Here is a 21,185-nt window from a genome sequence, read left to right on the forward strand (position 1 = left end):
GTTCCCTAATTCGGTGGATTAAGCATACGCAGGGTATTACTATCCTTATCCATTTGTATTTCGAGTTTTGATTTTGTATTTTTTTTGCAAAATTGAGTTAGGGTTAGGGTTACGTGTGATAAGTTGCATGCGAATTTGAATTATGCTAAAGTGATGTGTTTTTGTTTTTTATGCAATTTATAATTTGGATTGTGATGTAATGTTTTGTTGGTAAATGTTGTTGTTAGGATGAGTTCATTGTGGTTGTTAGTTCGTGCTCCAGGGGGTACTTTTGATGTGAGGGTGGATGAAACTGATAAGACCAATTTGATGGAGTTAATTGAGTATATGTTTGAGGATCCAGTGAAACAAAATGTATATCTCCCTAAATACTTCACCCTTTTTGTCACTAAATCTAGAACAATTCGTAACTTAGAGTTAGTTGATGATGGGGCAATGTTAAAAATGTGGGAGTGGAATGAAGGGAATAGTGAAATTAAAGTGTTTATAGAAGAGACAGAAACACCATCCCTTGTGTTTCAGTCTGCAGAAGCTAGTTGGACAAAAACTTTGAAGAACAGGGCTGAAAATATTAGGCTAATGGAGGAAGAGAATAGAAGGATGGCAGAGGAAGCAGAAGCTGAAGAGCAGCTTTTGGCCCAGCAGGCATATACTGTGGCTGTAGAGGTCCCTGTTTTGAATGTTGATGATGATGGGATTGATTATATAAGAGTGTTTGTTACCCAAGCAGCAGATGAGGTTTTTCCAGGAGATTCACAACCTCAACCCTCACTACCTCAACCATCACAAACTCCATCCTCACAAACATCTCAACCAAATAAACCCTCCAAGGAAAAAGCTTACTCCAAAGAAGAAGATAATACCCCTTGCCTACACAGTCAACCCAACAGCAGCCTAGGCAACCAACCCAGCCCAAAGAACAAACCAAACTTAAACCCAAAGAGTGGAGGGTGCCTAGAAGCACTGTGTTAAGTTTGGCCTTGATGTTGGCAAGAAAACTGCAGCAGGGAGGCATATCAACACTAGGAGCAATAAAATCCTAAGAGAGGTTGAAGAAATTGATATTGAGTCTGATACTTGGCCTTCTAATGATAGTGAAGATGGTGATTATGAAGCTTCTGATGTTGAGGCTGATTCTGATATGGAGTTGGACAGTGAGGATGAGTACATTGTGAGAGAAGAAGATGTTCGTGATAATATACATGAGAAGACCTTTGAGGATTACTTAGATGGGTCTCATGTGTTAGATAAAATGTACAAAAATGGTAAAATCTGGTCTCAGTTACCATTTGGATCCATTGTTCTTGAGGAGTGGTTGATATTTGAAACCAACACAGTTTCTAGATGTATTCAGAAATTACTGCATACAAGAGCGCTTCTCTGTTTCAGTTGACCATGTTGACAGTAAGAGGTACATAGCAAAATGTTTGATGAGGGATTGCACTTGGAGGATTCATGCTTCAGTTCTAAGAGACAAAGTCAGTTGGGCCATAAAGAAGCTAGAAGGAGAGCATGCAACTTGTGGGAGGCTGGAAGAGAATCCTATGGTCTCTTCAGCATGAGGCAAACCTAGATGTCCCAATTGATTCATTGCAGAGGCTGTGCATGGAAAGGTACAGGTTCCATGTGAAGTTGAGATTGTTATACAAAGTGAAGAGTTTAGCGAAGGAGCACTTACATGGTGGGTTTGCTGAGTCCTATCCAACTCTTCCAAACTCTGGTTACATGGACTGACAGTTTGCAATTTAAGGCCTGTTTCATCATCAAAAAAGGCAACACATGCAGCTTCCTCTTCACAGCAAGGCAACACAAGGGGGAAGAGAAAGACTGCTACTTAGCATTGTTTAGTGTCATTTTTTTGGTGAACAGTGTTTATTGTCAAGTTGTTTTTGAACAAAATGTTAACTACTTAGTTTCTATGACACTTCTTTTGTTTATTATAATTCCAACGACTATATTTTTAAAAAAAAAATATATTTGACGCAAATAAAAATAGTAAATGGTACATGGTGAATTATTAATTTATCACAAACGGCACACTGACGGCAGTTGTCATTAATGGTATTCTGTGCTAACGGACGAAAACTCAATGGTATATGGTGAATTAGAACATTTTGTGTGGTATATGGTGAGTTTCGAAGAAACTTAGTAGTATATCATAAAATATCCGTAGTAATAATAATAATAATAATAATAATAATAATAATAATAATAATAAAGTTATTTTTTATGTTCAATCAGGCTAAACTTATTTTTAATGTAAATATGTAATCAAAAAAAATAGACAATTATCATCTCAAAACATATTACAATAGAGGAAGTGCCCAACACTCCTCACACGTGAACACTGAACAACGTCAAGTTTGTATGTGGGAGTAATCAAATAGGGTTGAAACATTATTCTTTTCGAACCTATCATTCAATTTTTGTATATGACCAGAAAAATATAAAGTGTACGCACTTTTTAAGCTAAAAAATAACGTCCTAAAATTATAAAATAATGGAAGAAAAGACGATATGTGCTTAGAATTTTAAATACATTATGTGAGACAAAGGAGTTGTATTTAATCAATAAAATAACGTCCTAAAATCAATAAAATATTAGGTTATTAAAGAAGAAAAAAAACAAAGATTTGTAACATCTACCCACCCACCTTATTTTAAAGGGGAAGAAAATGGTGGGAAAAAAGCCATTAATGGCGGAAGCTCAAAAATCTTCAACTGCTGTTCATCCTCCCAAAATGATGTTATTTTACTTGGTATTCTTAGCACTATTTTCTTCTTTAACAACAGCAGCAACAATCACTGAAACACAATCACTTCTCACCTGGAAAAACTCTCTGTCTACATCCGATTCTCTGTCTTCATGGAAGCTTTCCAATGCTCAGAATCTTTGCAATTGGACTGGAATTTCATGTAACAATCTTAATTCTATCTCCATCATCAATTTAAGCAATCAAAATCTTACTGGTGATCTAACCAATTTCAGTTTCAGTGATTTCCCAAATCTATCTAGTTTAATTCTTGACACCAACAATCTTTCTGGGAAAATCCCCGTAACCATTGGTAATCTCTCTAAACTCACTCAGTTAGATATTAGTAACAATTATTTTGAAGGCTATATTCCTTCTGAAATTGGTCAATTGTCTCAACTTGTAAATCTTAACCTGTCAATTAATAACATTGCTGATATAATTCCTCCCGAAATTAGCAATTTGAGAAAGTTAAGAACCCTAGATTTGGGTTCAAATTACCTTGAAACCCCTAATAATTGGTCTAAGTTTAACTCCATGCCTGTATTGACCCACTTAAATTTTGGGGATAATGACCTAACTGGAGAATTTCCTAGCTTCATTTTTGGGTGTAAGAATTTGACTTATCTGGATTTGTCAAGCAATAATTTAATTGGGTTAATCCCAGAATCTCTATTCTCTAATCTTCCAAATCTTGAACACCTTGAACTATCTGTGAATTTGTTCAATGGGTCAATATCACCCAAGATTTCTAATCTATCTAAACTAACTGAACTTCATTTAAATTTGAACATGCTTTCTGGTTCAATTCCTGAGAGTATAGGTAAAATTTCTGGCCTCAAAGTCATTGAATTGCGCAGTAATTCACTTTCTGGAAGAATACCTTCATCTATAGGACAACTTAGGGAGCTTCAGAGATTTGATGTTAATGAAAATAAATTGAACTCTAGTATTCCTTCTGAACTTGGGTTATGTACTAAGCTTAGTTTTCTAGCTCTTGCTGATAATTCACTAACTGGGGAATTGCCCTTATCCTTGACTAAACTTAGAAAAATTTCAGAACTTGGGTTATCACAAAACAATCTGTTTGGTGAAATTTCTCCATATTTCTTAACCAATTGGACTGAGTTGATCTCCTTGCAACTTCAGGACAATAATTTTAGTGGTATTATTCCTCCTAAAATTGGACATTTGTCAAAACTTCAGTTGCTTTATCTTTTTAATAACAGTTTTACTGGTTTTATACCCTTAGAGATAGGAAAATTGCATGATTTGATAGAGATTGATCTTTCATCTAACCAGCTTTCTGGATCAATTCCTTCAACAATTGGGAAGTTAAGTAATCTTTCGTTAATACAGCTATTCTCGAACAATCTCACTGGAGAAATCCCACCGGAAATTGGAAATCTCACGTCGTTGACTGTTCTTGATATCAATAGTAATCAGCTCATCGGTGAGTTGCCTGAGTCTTTGTCAGATCTCACCAATCTGCAAGTATTCTCTGTGTTTACCAATGATCTTTCGGGGGAAATCCCACGAAACTTTGGTGAAAAAATCCATTCTCTTTGCAATGTTAGCTTTTCAAACAATAGTTTTTCTGGGGAGTTGCCTCCAAGGTTGTGCAGTGGGTTACAGCTTCAGTTATTGACAGTTAATGGGAACAATTTCACCGGAAATGTTCCTGATTGTTTGAAGAGCTGCTCTGGGTTAGTCAGACTTCGCCTGGATGGAAATAAATTTGATGGAAATATATCGGATGCATTCGGTATTTACCCAAATCTTACTTACGTCAACCTGAGTGGAAATCGATTTGTTGGTGAGATCTCGCCCAAGTGGGGAGAATATGGAAATCTAACAAATTTTCAGGTGGATGAAAACAAACTTTCTGGGGAAGTACCGGCTGAGCTTGGGAAACTGCATCAGTTGCGTGTTCTAACTCTTGGTTCGAATGAATTTAGTGGGAAAATCCCGTCTGAACTAGGAAATTTGAGCTTGTTGATTAACCTTAACATGAGCGATAATCACTTGAAAGGAGACATTCCGAAAAGCATTGGCAAATTGAACTCTCTTCAGAATCTTGATTTATCGGCTAACAATTTGTCAGGTGAAATTCCCAGATCACTTGGGGATTGTAGCAGGTTATTAAGCATGAATTTGAGTCACAATGGCTTATCAGGAAACATACCAGAAGAACTTAGCAACTTAATTGAAATTCAAGTCTTGTTGGATTTGAGCAGCAACAATCTTTCTGGTCCAATCCCACAAGGTCTTGTCAAACTGATAAACTTGGAAACCCTCAATCTTTCACATAACCATCTCTCGGGGAAGGTCCCATCGTCATTCTCAAATATGGCTAGCTTACAGTCTCTCGATCTTTCCTACAACAACTTGTCGGGTTCAATCCCTAATGATGATATTTTCCGAGATGGGTTGTTCATGGGAAATGCTGGTCTTTGTGGAAATGCAACCGGCATACCTCTCTGTGATCAGATAGACTCTCACAAAAGCCACAAAAAGGTTATAGCTATAGTTGTTCCTATTGTTGTTGTTGTCCTCCTCGCTGCATGTGTAATTGCAGCACTATTATGTTGCAGAAAGAAGAAAAAACCCGATTTGGAGAGTAAAACTTTATCGGACTTGGGAGAATCAGAACCATTGATATGGGCAACAGAAGGAAAATTTACCTTCCGAGAAATTGTCAAGGCCACTGATGATTTCAGTGAATTTTATTGTATTGGTAAAGGTGGATTTGGTAGTGTTTATAAGGCTTCATTATTGTCTGGGCAAATCGTTGCTGTCAAGAAGCTAAACATGTCGGATTCTAGCGACATTCCCTCGACAAATAAACAGAGTTTCGAGAATGAGATAAGGGCATTAACGGAGGTCAGACACAGGAATATAATCAAGTTATATGGCTATTGTTCCAGGAAGGGCTCTATGTATTTGGTCTATGACTATGTCGAAAGGGGCAGTTTGGGGAAAGTTCTGTACAGTGATGCTGCCAAACTCGAGCTTGGATGGGAAAGAAGATTGAATATTGTAAGAGGGTTAGCTCATGCAGTCGCCTATCTGCATCACGATTGTACCCCACTGATTGTTCATCGTGACATTTCCATAAACAATGTCCTGCTTGATAATGAATTTGAACCTCGACTTTCAGATTTCGGTACTGCAAAACTCCTTAGTTCAGATGCATCTAGCTGGACAACTGTTGCTGGTTCTTATGGATATATGGCCCCAGGTAAGCCTTGTTGGAAATACTGCACGTATAAGGAAGATCCCGCTAAAAAAGTGGGCTGTAGACTTGTATATAATACTTGATGGGTAAAACTCATCATGTGTTGTATGCAAATCAACGCTCATTACCTGTGAGTTTGTGGGTCCGAGCCTACAGGTATCCCATGGGTGTATCCACACGAGTGGCACGCCCATGGGTGATTGTGTGAGGAATTGTCATGGCCTAACAAGCCTCACTTTTGTCTGATATCTCATATATACTCAATTTTGGTGGACATATCTCTGATTTTTAACATCGTCGTACTTTCTTCCTGCAGAGCTGGCTCTGACAATGCGAGTAACAGAAAAGTGTGATGTTTATAGCTACGGAGTGGTGTTATTGGAAGTTATGATGGGACAGCATCCAGGAGAATTTCTGTCGACATTATCTTCGTTTGCTGAGAAGCAAGACACACTACTCAAAGATATTTTAGACCAACGTCTCTCACCACCCTCAAGGCAAGTAGCAGAAGATGTAGTAATTGCAGTCACACTAGCTTTGTTATGCACGAGTACAGAACCAGATTCACGCCCTACAATGCGGTATGTGGCTCAAGAACTATCTGCTCGAACACACAGTTATCTTTCTGAGCCCTTTGGTACTGTTACACTTGGGAAATTGAATGCTAATCGTTCATGATGATAAGCTATAGACAACATAGGTCATTGCTTGTCTAGGATTTTTACTTGATGTAGTCGAAAATTTGTTGTAGAAACGATAAATCCCATGAAAAGTTTATAGATATGCAACATTGTATATGTTTTTAGCTGTATTAGTCTCTTTTAGCTTTCTTAGGTGCTGTTGTATTATTGATCATTCTGTGTGATTTACTAATAAAAATACTTGCAACTTCCTTCTCAGTATTTCTATGAAAGTCTTGGTCGTATGACCTTATAACCAACGACGGATCTTCAACAATTTTCATGGGGAGATCACTTACCATAAATCAAAACATCAAATCATATTTTACGCGGGCAAATAAAAATTTTAATCAATTGAAATTATGGAGTATTGATATGGTCTATTTTATAGGTGATTCAAATTATTGTCGATACATGGTGATCGATGATTCTCTTAATTGGTCGTCTTCGGGACTTTGTTTGCTATGATTGGTTACTTTGTCTCTTTGATTTTGTTACTTCAACGAATTCCCTTCTCCCACACTTGTATAGAAAATGTGGGATTTTCAATAAAATTAAATTTGACATTAACAATTAAGTCATTAAAAAAAACTTAGGTGACTTCTCATATGTTGAATTGGTGTATAGTTTATTGAGGAAAGCCAGTAGAATTGCTTCACCACTAACCCAAATGGAGTTTTTAATGATATTTAGATAGTCTTTTTCATCTAATAGCTAGATAGGATTGTACTTAGTAACATACTATTTCCTATATGTTGTCTTCCTAGACGCGCTATGTATCCCTCGCCTTTCTCTTCGTAGGAACCTATCTATTTGGGGATAAACTGCGTGCACACATTTCTCTTTGCCCTCTCCTTGGAGGGGGCACGTTTTATGATTTGTCCGCTACCCTCCTCCCCTCGGAACCTAACTTGTGCGGGATATTGGGATGATAACTCTGACTCTGACCGACTGTTTTGTAATAAAAATTGATCAAGTGGAAGTATCTGATTGAGGCCATCATGTATATGAGTATCCAAGCATTATGACTATTTTTTTTATATGTATCTGTGACTTCATCAAATTGAATGTTGAAACTGTCAAAGGAAATGAAGAAAAATCTGAAATGGGCAAATATTAAAATGGGATTGTTCCAAAACAACAAGAGAAGGTATTGTGCATTAGCCATGGGAAAATCCAAAAATTTTGCTTTTCTTCGTTACCTTCGTATGTTTCATCAAATTCTTTGGTGCCTTCTATTTTTGATGCAGATCACTTCAATATCAGCAGCAACAATAACGGAAGCAGAAGCGCTTATACGATGGAAAGATTCCTTGTTCGTGTCTACTAATCTCTCCTCTTGGGCTCTTTTCAATACCCCAAACGTCTGCAACTGGACTGGCATCTTCTGCAACAATCTCAGTTCCATCACGCACATCGACCTATCGAAAAGAGGCCTCAACGGCACCCTCACCAGCTTCAATTTCAGTGTGTTTCCTAATCTCACTAGCTTCAAACTAAACACCAACAATCTAAAAGGTCAAATCCCACCAAGCATCAGTCGCCTGTCCAAGCTCACAGAGTTAGACCTCAGTACTAACATGTTCGATGGTTTTATTCCGCCGGAAATAGGTCAGTTGTCGCAGCTCAAGTCTCTTATCTTGTTTAACAACAGTATTGGTGACAAAATACCCGTCAACCTAACCAATTTAGGGAAGCTAAGAACCTTAAACTTAGGACTAAATAGGCTCCGAAAATCTGACTGGTCTGTTTTTAACCCTATGCCTTCCTTGGAAATCTTAAGTTTTCAATCAAATGAGCTAAATGGAGAATTCCCTAGCTTCATTCTCGGCTGCATGAACCTGACTAATCTTCTTCTGTCAAACAATGAATTCAGTGGTTTGATCCCGGAATCCCTTTACGCCCGTCTTCCCGAACTTCAGTACCTAGACCTCAGTAATAACTCATTCACAGGACCTATATCATCTACAATCTCCAAGCTTTCGAATCTGGCTTTTATCGACCTCAGCATAAACCATCTGTTGGGTTCAATTCCCGACAGTATAGGATCGATTTCTGGGCTTATAACACTCCACCTGAACAGTAATTCATTGAACGGGAAAATCCCATCTACCATAGGCCAACTTAAGAACCTTGAGACCCTTAATCTTTATTCGAATAGATTGAATGATACGATTCCATTAGAGCTCGGATCATGTAGTAATCTCATTAATCTTTCTCTGAATAATAATTCACTAACGGGGGAGTTGCCTTTATCTTTGTCCAATCTTAGGAATTTATCAACCCTTGAATTGTTTTCAAATAAGCTGGATGGTGAGATCTCGCCATACTTTCTGTCGAACTGGACGGGATTAACTTCCTTGCAACTTTATAAGAACAATTTTAATGGCATAATCCCACCAAAAATCGGCCAACTGACAAAACTCGAGTATCTTTACCTTTACCAAAATCGTTTCACTGGTTCTATCCCCTCAGAGATTGGAAACCTGAAAGTCTTGTTCGAACTCGACTTTTCGTCAAACAAACTTTCAGGTCCCATTCCTACAACAATTGGGAACCTTACCAGGCTTTCCGTCCTAAATCTTTTTATAAACAACCTCAATGGAACAATCCCAGAAGAAATCGGATATCTCACATCATTAACTATTCTTGATCTCAATACCAATCGCCTGCATGGGGAGTTGCCCGATACCTTGTCGAACCTTCGAAACCTTAAAGTATTGTTTGTTTACTCTAACAAGCTGTATGGAGAAATCTCACAGAAATTTGGTGAAAATAGCCTTTTTTTGACCGCTGTTAGCTTTTCAAACAATAGTTTCTCAGGGATCCTTCCGCCTCGCTTATGCAATGGCTATAAACTGGAGCACTTGACAGTTAATAATAACCGTTTTACTGGAAGTCTTCCTGATTGCTTGCAGAACTGCTCAAGATTAAGTAGAGTCAGGTTGGAAAACAATCGGTTCAATGGGAGTGTATCTGATGCATTTGGTATTCACCCGAATCTTTATTATCTCAGCATGAACGATAATCAGTTTTCGGGCAAGTTATCATCAAAGTGGGGAAAGTGTAAGAATCTGACCGACTTTCGTTTGGACAGAAACAAGATTTCCGGTGAAATACCAGCTGAGTTGGGGATGCTACCACGGTTAGGTGTTCTAACACTTGGTTCAAATGAATTGACTGGAAAAATTCCGCAAAACTTTGGGAATTTGAGCAAATTGTTCAACCTTAGCCTGAGCAGTAATCAATTAGTAGGGCATATTCCAAAAAGTTTGGGTAACTTGAAGTTTCTTCAGTATCTTGATTTATCAGCGAACAATATGTCCGGAGAAATTCCCAGAGAGCTCGGAAATTGTGATCGTCTATTGAGCTTGAATTTAAACTACAATGATTTATCAGGAAAAATACCATTGGAGATCGGAAACTTGATGAATCTACAGATAACACTGGATCTTAGTAGCAACTTTCTTTCAGGTCCGATCCCTCAAAGCCTGGCCAAGCTTACGTCTTTAATAAGCTTGAATCTGTCCCATAATCATCTTACCGGAGATATCCCCAGATCCTTGCCGGAGATGATCAGTCTACGGTCCTTTGATCTCTCTTATAACAGATTGTCGGGCTCTGTCCCTAGCGATGATTTTTATAAACAGGGGTTATATATCGGAAATCCAGGCCTTTGTGGGAATTTAGACGGACTAACTGCCTGTGCCGCGTCCAACAAAGTAAAGTTTATTGTTGCAGTTGTGGTTCCCCTTGTTTCTCTGCTGGCCATTGGAGCATGCATTGTGTTTTTTATATATAACTCGAGGGATAAAAACTCTGGTAATGCGAACGAACTTTTAGAAATCGGGGATTTGGAGTCTTTGATATGGGAGACAGAAGATACTTTTACATTCAGGGAAATCGAGAAGGCCACTGATAATTTCAATGATTTTTACTGTATTGGAAAGGGAGGATTCGGTAGTGTATATAAGGCGTCTTTGTTATCGGGTTATGTAGTTGCTGTCAAGAAGCTTAATATGTCTGATAATGATGACATTTCGTTGACAAGTAAACAAAGTTTCATGAACGAGATAAAAGCGTTAACGCAGATCAGACACCGGAATATCATCAAATTATACGGGTATTGTTCCAAAAGAGGGTCCATGTACTTGGTCTATGAATACATCGAACGGGGTAGTTTGGGAAACGTTCTGTACAGTCAGGAAGCTAAAACTGAACTAGGGTGGGATAAAAGAGTGAATATTGTCAGAGGATTGGCTCATGCAATCGCGTACTTGCACCATGATAGCAACCCACCTATTGTTCATCGTGACATATCCATAAATAATGTCTTGCTTGATTATGAATTTGAGCCTCGGCTTTCAGATTTTGGTACTGCAAAACTTCTTCAGTTAGACGCATCTATATGGACGACAATTGCTGGTGCCTACGGCTACATGGCCCCAGGTAAGTCACACTATTTTGTCTCGAGTTTAGGGTTTCACTGGCCGGAACCTCCATATCTCTTTTGAGAAGTGTATGGTCCGCCTTCATCCAACTCTGATCATAACTTATATGAGCGGGAGATACAGGGTATGGTCCGCCATCATCCAACTCTACCTAAACCCCGGTCATAGCTTCTATGACCGGGAGATACAGGGTATGCTCTATCATCATCCAACTCTACGTAAATCCTGATCATAACTTATATGAACGGGAGATACAGGTTATGGTCTACCATGATCCAACTCTATCTAAACCCTGATCATAGCTTCTATGAGCGGGAGATATAGGCTAATGCTTTGATCGTTTGGGGTTTTGCAGAATTGGCTCTGTCAGCGAGAGTGACAGAGAAGTGTGATGTTTTTAGCTTCGGAGTGGTGGCAATGGAAGTTATGATGGGGAAACATCCCGGAGAATTCATGTCTTCTTTATCGTCTTCAACTATGAAGCCTGATACGCTTTTGAAAGACGTTCTTGACCAACGCCTCTCACCACCAAGAGGACATGTCGCAGAAGAAGTAGTGATCGTGGTCACTTTAGCTTTACTTTGCACAAGCTCAACACCCGACTCACGACCCACGATGCGGTATGTTGCTCAAGAAGTATCTGCTAAAAACTACAATTACCTCACCGAGCCTTTTGAAACGATAATTCTCAGCAAAGTGAATACTCCTTAATTTGCTGACAGAAAACGAAACCTAAACAAACTATCCTTTGTTCTATGCAAATATGATTTTCGTGAGGACGATCTGGATCTTAGTCAAGCTCATTCTCTTCCCTACATTCGAAAACTACTTTGCATTTATGTTAATCTGTATTTTTCATAATGATGTTTATAACCAGAAATTGTTTACAAATATTGAGAAGTACTTAAAAATTTAGTATGCCTTTATTTGTATTTCTATTGTTCTTACTAGTAATGATGCTATGTTTTTCTACAATGTCTTAGAATATTTGTGTTGACAAATACAGAAGAAGATTTCATTTGAGATTATGTAATTTGCAAGAGTACTCAAGAACACTTTCTCCCTAATTACAAAATTACTAAGCATTAAACATGCAATTATAGACATTCTTGCAGGAAGACAAAATATAAAGGAAGAGGTATACATGATTATATTAGCACTCTACGCCGCATTGCTTGAGAATCGGGCCAGTTTGTTTGGGCAAGAACGGATCAATTCGAACCCACAACAAAGAGAAGATTGATGCAAGAAGAATGGACCATAGAACTACAATAGTGGGTGTTCTGTTTTGTCTTCCCATCAAACCCTTTAGGAAAGGGTAAAGGTGAACAATCACCCAAAAGGCAAAGAAAAGCTTCCCGAATAACGGGCCCCATGAGTTGTACCCGTTGTTAATGGCATCCGATACTCCAGCTACAACGCCGACCATGTTGAGTATGATCAAAGTTGTGGGTGGAATTAAAAGGGTAGTCCACTTGAAGAGGTAAAGCTCACCAAACTCAGTATCATCAGCTGCCTTTGCAGTAACTGTGAAGTTTGTGTCTACTCCTGCAAGTACCTTTAATAGGCCTTGGAAAACTGCAAATAAGTGTGCCGAGACACCACCGATTACCCAAAATTGCTCGTTCCTCCACCAATCCTCAATGCTAACGCCACTCCATCTTAGCTCGAGCACTCCCGTTACTATGATGGAGAGGAAGAGAGCCAAGAACCATACACTTGCCAAGTTTGTTAGCTGAAGTAAAACACAACAAGAACAAGAGTCGTCATCATCATCATCATACCCAGTGTATCCCGCCCATAGAAAACTATGATCAGGGACTGGGGAGGGAGCGGAGGCGGCAACTCATGCTTATAGAGGAGAGCGCGGCCAAAGGGTCCCTCGACTCGAGAAAGATTAAGACAGCATGAACAAGAGTGAAAATTAATTCAATGTTCAGTATGAGAAATGAATGATTTATGTTGCACTATTGGCAGGAATATAGAACAAATTGAAAGACAATTTGGAAGGCCTTCTTATAAAAATCCGGCCTCGTTTAATTCTTCTATCTTGGTAGGAAGTGCAAGAAATAAAGGATCGATAAATCCTGATATATGACTACTTTTGAAGAATGTGCGAGCAAAAAATGCAATTATGTTCCAAAAATTACATAGCAAAGATTACTCACGGTTGGAATAATGAATTTCCCGGTGAGAAGACAGACAGCGGGGATCGTACAGTAGGCAAGCAGTGGAATTGAGGTGAAGGGGTAAACGATGGTATTAATATAAGCAAGCCGTTCTAACAACTTTAGCTTCCCTCCCCAAGCATACCACAAGGGACAGTGTCGACTGAGGAAAATTTCGACTGATCCAAGAGCCCACCTCAGAACCTGGTGCAATCTATCTGATAGATTGATTGGGGCAGATCCCTTAAAGGCTGGTCTTTTTGGCATGCAGTACACTGATTTCCATCCTCTGCAGTGCATTTTGAAGCCGGTTAAAATATCTTCTGTTATAGACCCATATATCCATCCAATCTGCAAATGAAAACAAATCGCAGGTAATTTCAAAGTTAGAATAGTTACAATGTATTGTCGTCATCATCATCATCTTACCCAGTACATCCCGCTCATTGGAGCTATAATGAAGGTCTGGGAAAGGTTGGATGACGGCATCACGACAGATAGAGGTGTTCATTCGAGTCATTGGGCTAGATGTTTCGGGTCGGTTTAAAATCGGGTCTTGTGTCCATATTGATTTTATGTAATTGTAAATTATTTTTAAAGTCGGGTCAATCAGGTTGGGTTATAAGGTCAGACAAATATCGGGTCATTGGGCCTGTTTTGAACACCTCTAACGACATACCATACCCTTATCAAAAGAGATAAGGAGGTTGCGCCCAGAGAAAGCCTTTGCTTGAAAATATAATTCGGTTTTTTCTTCAAATTATACGAAGCTTAGTGCACTCACCTCTTTGCCCCATTCAGTTTTTTCTTCATACCCACAGCTAATTACATGAATGGCTTCTTTGATCAATACGGTAGAATTCGTCCCTTCAGGAAGACCTCCATCTTCCATTAGGGTAGAAGTAATGAAAACCGGTGACTGACCGAACCTCTTCTCAAAGTTCTTTTGAGACATAAGAGATGACTTCTCCAACTCTTCATAGCCTTCGAGTCCCTCTTCAATGTCCTCGAGATCAAAGGTGGGTACAGAGGACTTTCTCGAATATTTTTTCCCCATGATCGTCTTCTTCTTTTTACTGTATAACTTGCTAAGCAAACTCTTGATTCCTTTCTTATTCTTCGACTTGGTCTTCTTTCTCCTACCACAACAGAAACAGCACCATGAAGGCCAGCAGTCACACGTCATCTTCGGTCTTTTCTCTGAAGCGGGAGGATCATATCCATATAAAGCCTGTCGGTTAAACACGCATCCGGTTCCTACATACACCGGCCCTTGAATTCCGTCTAAGCCTCTCATGTTAATCTACACCAAAACAAAGAGTATAAGTGTAAGGAAAAGGGTTGTATTTTCCGGGTAATCTTAGGAAACGGATGAACTTACGTCGAAAAACACGATATTGCGATTAGCATATCTATCATGTCTGTCAATCCCATCAAATCTCTGAGGAAACTGAACATAGCAAAGTTTCTTGCCAAATTGAGGATCCATCAAGAAGCACATAGCTTCTCTTACAGCCTTACTGTTATTGAGATAATGATCACAGTCGAGATTCAACATGAATGGTGCATTTGTAAGAACGGCTGAAACACGAACCTGTTAACCAACAGTACACAATATCGCAATTAGCTAGGTTACTACAACATTCCATTAACCCAATGTCATTTTGGGGTCCACCTAGGTGGTGTTTGGGGATCAGATGTATGCAACCTTACCCTTATTAGTGAAAACAAAGAGGTTGTTTCTGATTGACCCTTGGTAGCTTATATCTTCTGCAATCAACTAGGTTACTCTAGTTTATTTTATAACGGTGAAAACTGTTATATCATCATCATCATACCCAGTGAATCTCGCCCATATAAAACTATGAAATGAGGGTCTGGAAAGCGAAGGAAAGCAGCAACTCATTGAAAACGGTGAAAATTGTTATAAAAGGGAAAATATTGTAGCTCCATACCAATGCATTCATTGCACCAGCTTTCTTGTGGTGATTATATCCAGGTCGTTTCTCACGTGACACGTAAACCAGCTTTGGCAACTCTTTACCTTCCACATCTAGTGCTCCTTCACTTCCTAGATAAACCTGGACACATGGTTGTTAGTATACATTCCACCGAACAAAAATTCTTTGAAAATCAAATACGAGTGAAGAACTAAACCTGGATCATTCCAGGATGATCACGAGTGTTATTCCCAGGCCAGGGGCTTCCATCTTGCATAACCCATCCTTCTTCCGGTTTCTTTTGTGCTTTTGCAACCAATGCATTGATTCTGACCTTGAATTCTTCGTATTCTCTCTAATAATCAATCATATACAAACTCAAGATCGTCAAGAAGTCATTCTGAAGCAATCCAAACAATCGTAAAAGATGAGAAGAATCGGACTAGTTTCCTTACTTTCATTGCTCTCCGATCTTTGACAAATGTAGCTTGGACCTTATCCTTCAAGTAGTCCATTTTTTGAGAGAAGTAAAACTCGGGAGCCCTAGGCTCAATGCTATACTTCTTACAGAATGGAACCCATCTCCTAGCAAACTCAGCAGTTTCCGATAGTGCATCAAACAGGAGCATCGAAGCACCATCATCCGATACATAGCAGCTCACCTTCTCAACAGGATAATCAACCGCCAAGATGGATAAAACAGTGTTTGCCGTAATAATAGGCGGCTCTTTAAGTGGGTCAACCGTACTAACAAAGAAATCAACTGGGGCTAGCCGGTTAGGCTCCCCCTCGCGTTCAAATCTCAAAGTAAGACGATCCAAGTAAGTTTCACGGTTGATAGGAAACCACTTGGGAAACTGATCAAGTATCCAAGAGAACGCGAACCAAGTCTCGCAGATAACAGAGATGAGCCACAATGGGTAGGCATCGGTTGCTGGGGTTAATATTCGGAACCTTAGGAAGAAGGCTAGGATGATAAGCCGCATAACAATGACAATACGGTATGGGTTGATTTTGCTTGATGAGATTGGGACTTTTCTCCACAACGGTTGCCTTGCTTCTGCAATCCTGTCGGAGCATCATCATCTTAGTGTGTTAACTACTTCTCCTTGTTAATCATACAGCCACTAATAACTTTAGTCAGTATCGAATGCAGTTAAGAACGAAATCTTTTATACATATTCATTGTCTATGACAGCAAATTGGTTTAGGACTTAAGCATATCACACATCAGAACTGATCAGTGGTCAATGCAGAAGTTCAATTTCAGAATACTGAGTTTAATCAAAGTAAACTACCAATGTGTTCATATGGATGTTCAGTTGAATTTTAGGTATATGACATTTTCGGTTGTTTAGTTTTCAGTTTTCGGGTGTGCCTACTTGACATGTCATCCGGCTTGATATTTTCCCAAGGTCAGCGTAATATGATTTGCTAGCTAATTCGCGATTCGCTCATATTTGCCCAAGAATAGCCAAAAACTGACCATAATTCGCTTGTTTTGATCCACGATTATGACACTGACCAAGGTGAATGAAAAATTTTCCTTTGGCCTAGAGAAAAATATATTTGTTTGATCCAAGATATATTTGCCTTGTCTTGCTATTAGTTTGATTTGCAGGTTTTTCTCGAGCCAAGTAGCTCTATACCCGCAAGGCCCGCAACCTCCCTAGAACATAGTTTCTATGAGTGGAATATACTATAGCTTAGCACCGGTGATTCTAAGATGAATCAACACATTTCTTAACAAAAAAATATATCAAGAACATAGGAAAAAGATAATATAAGAGTAAGGACTAGTGCTTACAAGAAATCATCTTCTTCAACTTGATCATTTTCAGCATCATATGAGTTAACTAAACCTTTCTTTTCTTGCCTGCTTTTCCATTTCTCTACTCTTTCCTTCCATTGATCACTATTACCATATGCATCCTTTTCGTCTTCAAAATCCTTCCCATTCATCTCCTTCTCCGCGTCAAAATCCTTACCGGTAACTGTTGCATAATAGCACAATTCACCCACCATCAACCACCAAGAAAAATGTAAAAGAAAAACAAGCAGCTGACATTAGAAGTTTCTTACCACTTCCAGCAAAAGAAGAAAGACCATGTCTACTGGGATGCCATTGCTGTTGGTTATACTCGCCATTTTCCTGCAATATTAGCTTCGATTTCATTAGTATGGCACTGTCAATCATTGACTCTCCGTCTTATCGATTTTGCTACATTTGTTAGAGAATACTCTCACGTTAAAATTATAAATGTGGCAAATTGAATGGGACACATTAATATATATCGATGATGTATATAAAAATATCTTGGGACTTCAATAAGCAAATGGTTGAAGTCTAAGCATATGCTTTATAATGTACCAGGCCTCTTCATGTCAAGCGGAATTTTTAACACCATATACGAGGGAAGCATATGTTATAAAACTTTTAGTTTAAAGGAATCTCATGTGAATAGTGGCGAAACTTAGTTGGGGTGGAAGGGGACGTCCCCCACTTCTTTTTTTTTGCAATATACTATATACATACACCTTATAAATTCAAGTAAAAGTGGTTAGTTTAGTGGTAAAGTAATGTTATAATATAAAAAGATCACAGATTCAAACATTGCCCCTTAATGTTTATTTCAAATTTATATTGTAAATTTTTGCCCCTCTTATTTTAGTTGCTTAAGTTTTGCTACTACATTGAAAAGGCATGATAAAATATACCATCCCACTAACACTTTCCCCTTTCTATTTTTAAGGCAGTTCACTAACATCTTCTCATCTTTATTTTTGCCTATATTTTTTTACTTTTTAGATAGCCTCCAATGATTTTTTTTATGTAGTATGCAATTAATCGTACCCATTAAATTCCTAATATATACACATGGATGGCACTTTTTAAGCGGTCCTTATGATTTCTTAAAAACCGTGCATATTAAAATGGAAAGAATGCAATGGAATGAAAGGAGTATAATACATCTTGAGACATTCGTTGAAGCTCCAGAATATGTAAATATACTGATGACATCTAAGAAGGCCAAAACATATTTCTTCAAAGATTAACTCACATATTGATTGGTAGCATTTGTAGGGTTAATCTTAATCTCAAATTCATCATCTAAATCATTAGCATCATTTTCTTCTTCATCACCCTCAACCCTTGGAGATCCTGATACATACAAATTAACAAAACTCTTAGATTTTACACTCTAAAGATAGCTAAGATTAAACAAACTCTAATCAAAACATAGAAAAAAAAACATATGGTTCTTTTTTTTGGGTGTAAGAAAGCCACTTAGGGTAAGGTGAAATTAAAGAAGAAAATCAATCCAACATCTATAAGTAAAAGGATTGGTTGATTGGTTCCATTCCATTTGATTACCCCAATGTGTCTAAATGACTCCCACCTACGGGATTTTAGGGTAGGATATGCGCAAGCGTACCTTTGTTACTGATAACAAAGAGGTCGGTTCCGAGTAGCTCTTACTAGTAAACATGACGTGCAACCTCACATAACTGAGAAGTGCACTTGAATCATTGACCATTTTAATATCTCTATTATAATCCAAAACCAAAGAACTATCAATTAAGATCATAGTGTAAAATGATCTTAATCGATAGTTCTTTGATTTCCAGATCCGAATCTATCCAGTATCCGGTTTTGAACACCCCTAGTAAAAACAAGGCCGCATCAATCGCGTCAGCCACGTCATAAAGGTTTTCAAAAAATAACAAACTGGTATTTTCTGAGTTGTAAAGGTGTAAAAAAATCGCATTTTGAGCCGTGTCAAGGGATTTCTTATGATTTATCGAGATTTGGGCGTTATAATACTCGCACCACTTTCATTACCGCATTTTTACTCCATGGTTAAGATCAAGAAAAAAAAAATTAAGTAACCTTTATGGTGATTGTAGCGAGTGTTACACTGAGGACAACACTGAGTGCCTTCACTCCTTTCATACTCATAGCATGGTCTGCACACAGGAAATCTGCAATCATTGCATGCCACAAAAACTGCCCCATCATCTCTTACTTCTATTCCATCTCCACAAACCCTGCATATTTTTCCTCCTGATTGCCTTGATGGAGGAGGATTCTGCAGTCCAAAATTAACAAAACATCTTAATATAATTTATTGATCAAATAGTCAAATTCAAAATATCCAATATCTAATGCTAAATGGTGAAAATTTCTGATAACAAATCTAAAATTTTTTATTGTTTGTCTTTTAATATGGTATCATATCAACTCAATCAAAAGTTTAACTTGGTGGTTAAGCCTGAAAATATTATATACTTTATTAGTTACAAGAAAACAACCTTTGTTTTTCTTTATACAAACAACACTATTCCGTAACCCCAGCGCCATATAATGGTCATAAATTCTTAAGTGAGACGGTTTCATAGTGGTATCATTTTTATTGGGCTAACCCATGTACATGTACTATGTTAAAATGATCAATTATAAATTTAAAGTAATCAATTACAGAAATGGGCTAATTATATGAACTCATCTCATAGAGATTCGATCTCATACAAGACAAGTTGAATGGTGATTTCTATTTAAATGGGATTTTGACGGGTCAGATGTATGCAATCACACTCTTATTAGTGATAACAAAAATTTTATTTCAGGTTTGAGGCCCAATATATATTATATACTCTAACACGTTACCTCATTGACAATTACCCATTTGAGCTAAAAGTGTAGATGAACCACAAGGCATTTTTATACCTAACGCAATAATTGAAATTCGAACTCGTGACTTATTGTCACGCTGGCGCTGATACCATGTCAAGGAACAACTCAATCAAAAATTTAAGCTGATGGTTGAGACTCCGATATATTATATACTCTAACACACATAGATAAGAAGTGCACATGATCTATAATATACTCCACTATAATCCGAAACCAAACCAATATAGTTAAGTGTAACACAAACCCAAGAGCAAGCAAAATTTGTTGGGTAGGTTCTAAATTTAAAAATATGAATATAAAACAACAATGCAAGATAAGATGTTAAGTAGTACCTCATCAGAGCCAGGAAAAGGAAGAGAATTGAGGGCAGCCATGGCAAAAGTAAGTAAAGGTATGAAAGAAAGAGGCAGTAATGAAGGCTTTAAAGAAGAAGATATATGATGTAAATAAGAAAGGAGTGAAGGAAGGAAGAAGGAGGGTGATTGTGTACCAAACTGATGGTTGGGAAGTCATGGGTTTGATTCAAAGAGACGTTAGATTACACAAAATGTAATGAAATTAGAATATGGAAGGTAGGACATAAGTTAGATGGATACTCAAGCCTCAACCAAACAGATGATTTCTGTTCATAGCTTTGTTTCAAAGGATGTCTACGGTTGCCGCATATTTCACATATCTCCCCTTTTTCCACCCTTTTCTTTTTGTACTAACTAGGTTCTTAAAAAACATTATTCGACTATGTCTGAGTATATAACATATTCTGGAGCTTCAACCATCAGCTAAGCTTTTAGTTTAGTTGATTTTTTAACAGACTCGAATATTTAAGCTCTTTTTTCGCGTCTGATGGTGCTTTCTCACTAGAAATTAGCCTTGTTTAGTTTTATCATTTGTTATATTTAATTTGCTCTATTTTTATTTTTAGTTATGATTATAGTCTCCACTTTCTCGCAAAACATACATTGTTATCACTTTTGCTTACTTTTTATTTCCATACTACCATTTATACTTACGATTATTGGGAGGGAGTACAATATTGTATTTTCTTTACTCTATTTCTTTATTAGTGTCTCCATTTTAATGACTTTGTCTCATTTCATTTAAATATATTTGCCAAGACATATATTGAAGTCTTAATATCTCTAACTGTGCATAACTAAAAATTATAAAAACTTGATATTAATAATCCTTGCATTGAGACGAATCAAACAAAATCCCACTTGACTATGTTTTAACTTATAAATTAAGAATAAAATATAAAT

The 21,185-nt window shown here is 37.8% G+C and overlaps 3 protein-coding genes across 3 annotated transcripts; 2 read left to right on the top strand and 1 right to left on the bottom strand.

Annotated features, from left to right (window-relative positions):
- Positions 1-2,612: 2,612 nt before the first annotated feature.
- LOC130827866 (MDIS1-interacting receptor like kinase 2-like) lies at positions 2,613-6,891 on the top strand. Its single transcript, XM_057693740.1, has 2 exons — positions 2,613-5,994; positions 6,308-6,891. The coding sequence occupies exons 1-2, from the start codon at positions 2,676-2,678 to the stop codon at positions 6,667-6,669; spliced, it is 3,681 nt and encodes a 1,226-aa protein (XP_057549723.1). The 5' UTR covers positions 2,613-2,675; the 3' UTR covers positions 6,670-6,891.
- Positions 6,892-7,821: 930 nt separating this feature from the next.
- Positions 7,822-12,052, top strand: LOC130827867 (MDIS1-interacting receptor like kinase 2-like). The gene is made up of 2 exons (XM_057693741.1): positions 7,822-11,120; positions 11,478-12,052. Exons 1-2 carry the CDS (start codon positions 7,838-7,840, stop codon positions 11,831-11,833), a joined length of 3,639 nt encoding a protein of 1,212 aa, XP_057549724.1. The 5' UTR covers positions 7,822-7,837; the 3' UTR covers positions 11,834-12,052.
- LOC130827868 (cellulose synthase A catalytic subunit 4 [UDP-forming]) lies at positions 11,958-20,560 on the bottom strand. The gene is made up of 12 exons (XM_057693742.1): positions 20,259-20,560; positions 19,123-19,321; positions 18,293-18,393; positions 17,313-17,382; positions 17,038-17,224; positions 15,686-16,298; positions 15,448-15,585; positions 15,246-15,371; positions 14,672-14,884; positions 14,075-14,593; positions 13,291-13,641; positions 11,958-12,857 (listed from the first exon to the last, which is right to left on the bottom strand). The coding sequence occupies exons 1-12, from the start codon at positions 20,298-20,300 to the stop codon at positions 12,276-12,278; spliced, it is 3,141 nt and encodes a 1,046-aa protein (XP_057549725.1). The 5' UTR covers positions 20,301-20,560; the 3' UTR covers positions 11,958-12,275.
- Between the last annotated feature and the right edge of the window lie 625 nt (positions 20,561-21,185).

This window comes from Amaranthus tricolor, chromosome 11, assembly GCF_026212465.1.
Source record: "Amaranthus tricolor cultivar Red isolate AtriRed21 chromosome 11, ASM2621246v1, whole genome shotgun sequence".
Lineage (NCBI taxonomy): Eukaryota > Viridiplantae > Streptophyta > Magnoliopsida > Caryophyllales > Amaranthaceae > Amaranthus > Amaranthus tricolor.

Excerpts from the sequence above, each read along its gene's own strand:
- LOC130827867 (XM_057693741.1), top strand. The coding sequence starts at position 7,838 with ATGGGAAAATCCAAAAATTTTGCTTTTCTTCGTTACCTTCGTATGTTT. Across the intron at positions 11,121-11,477 it reads CTACGGCTACATGGCCCCAG|AATTGGCTCTGTCAGCGAGA; the intron begins GTAAGTCACACT and ends GGGGTTTTGCAG.
- LOC130827866 (XM_057693740.1), top strand. The coding sequence starts at position 2,676 with ATGGTGGGAAAAAAGCCATTAATGGCGGAAGCTCAAAAATCTTCAACT. Across the intron at positions 5,995-6,307 it reads TTATGGATATATGGCCCCAG|AGCTGGCTCTGACAATGCGA; the intron begins GTAAGCCTTGTT and ends TTCTTCCTGCAG.
- LOC130827868 (XM_057693742.1), bottom strand. The coding sequence starts at position 20,300 with ATGGCTGCCCTCAATTCTCTTCCTTTTCCTGGCTCTGATGAG. Across the intron at positions 19,322-20,258 it reads CTTTTCCTGGCTCTGATGAG|AATCCTCCTCCATCAAGGCA; the intron begins GTACTACTTAAC and ends TTTGGACTGCAG. Across the intron at positions 15,586-15,685 it reads AAGATCGGAGAGCAATGAAA|AGAGAATACGAAGAATTCAA; the intron begins GTAAGGAAACTA and ends ATTGATTATTAG.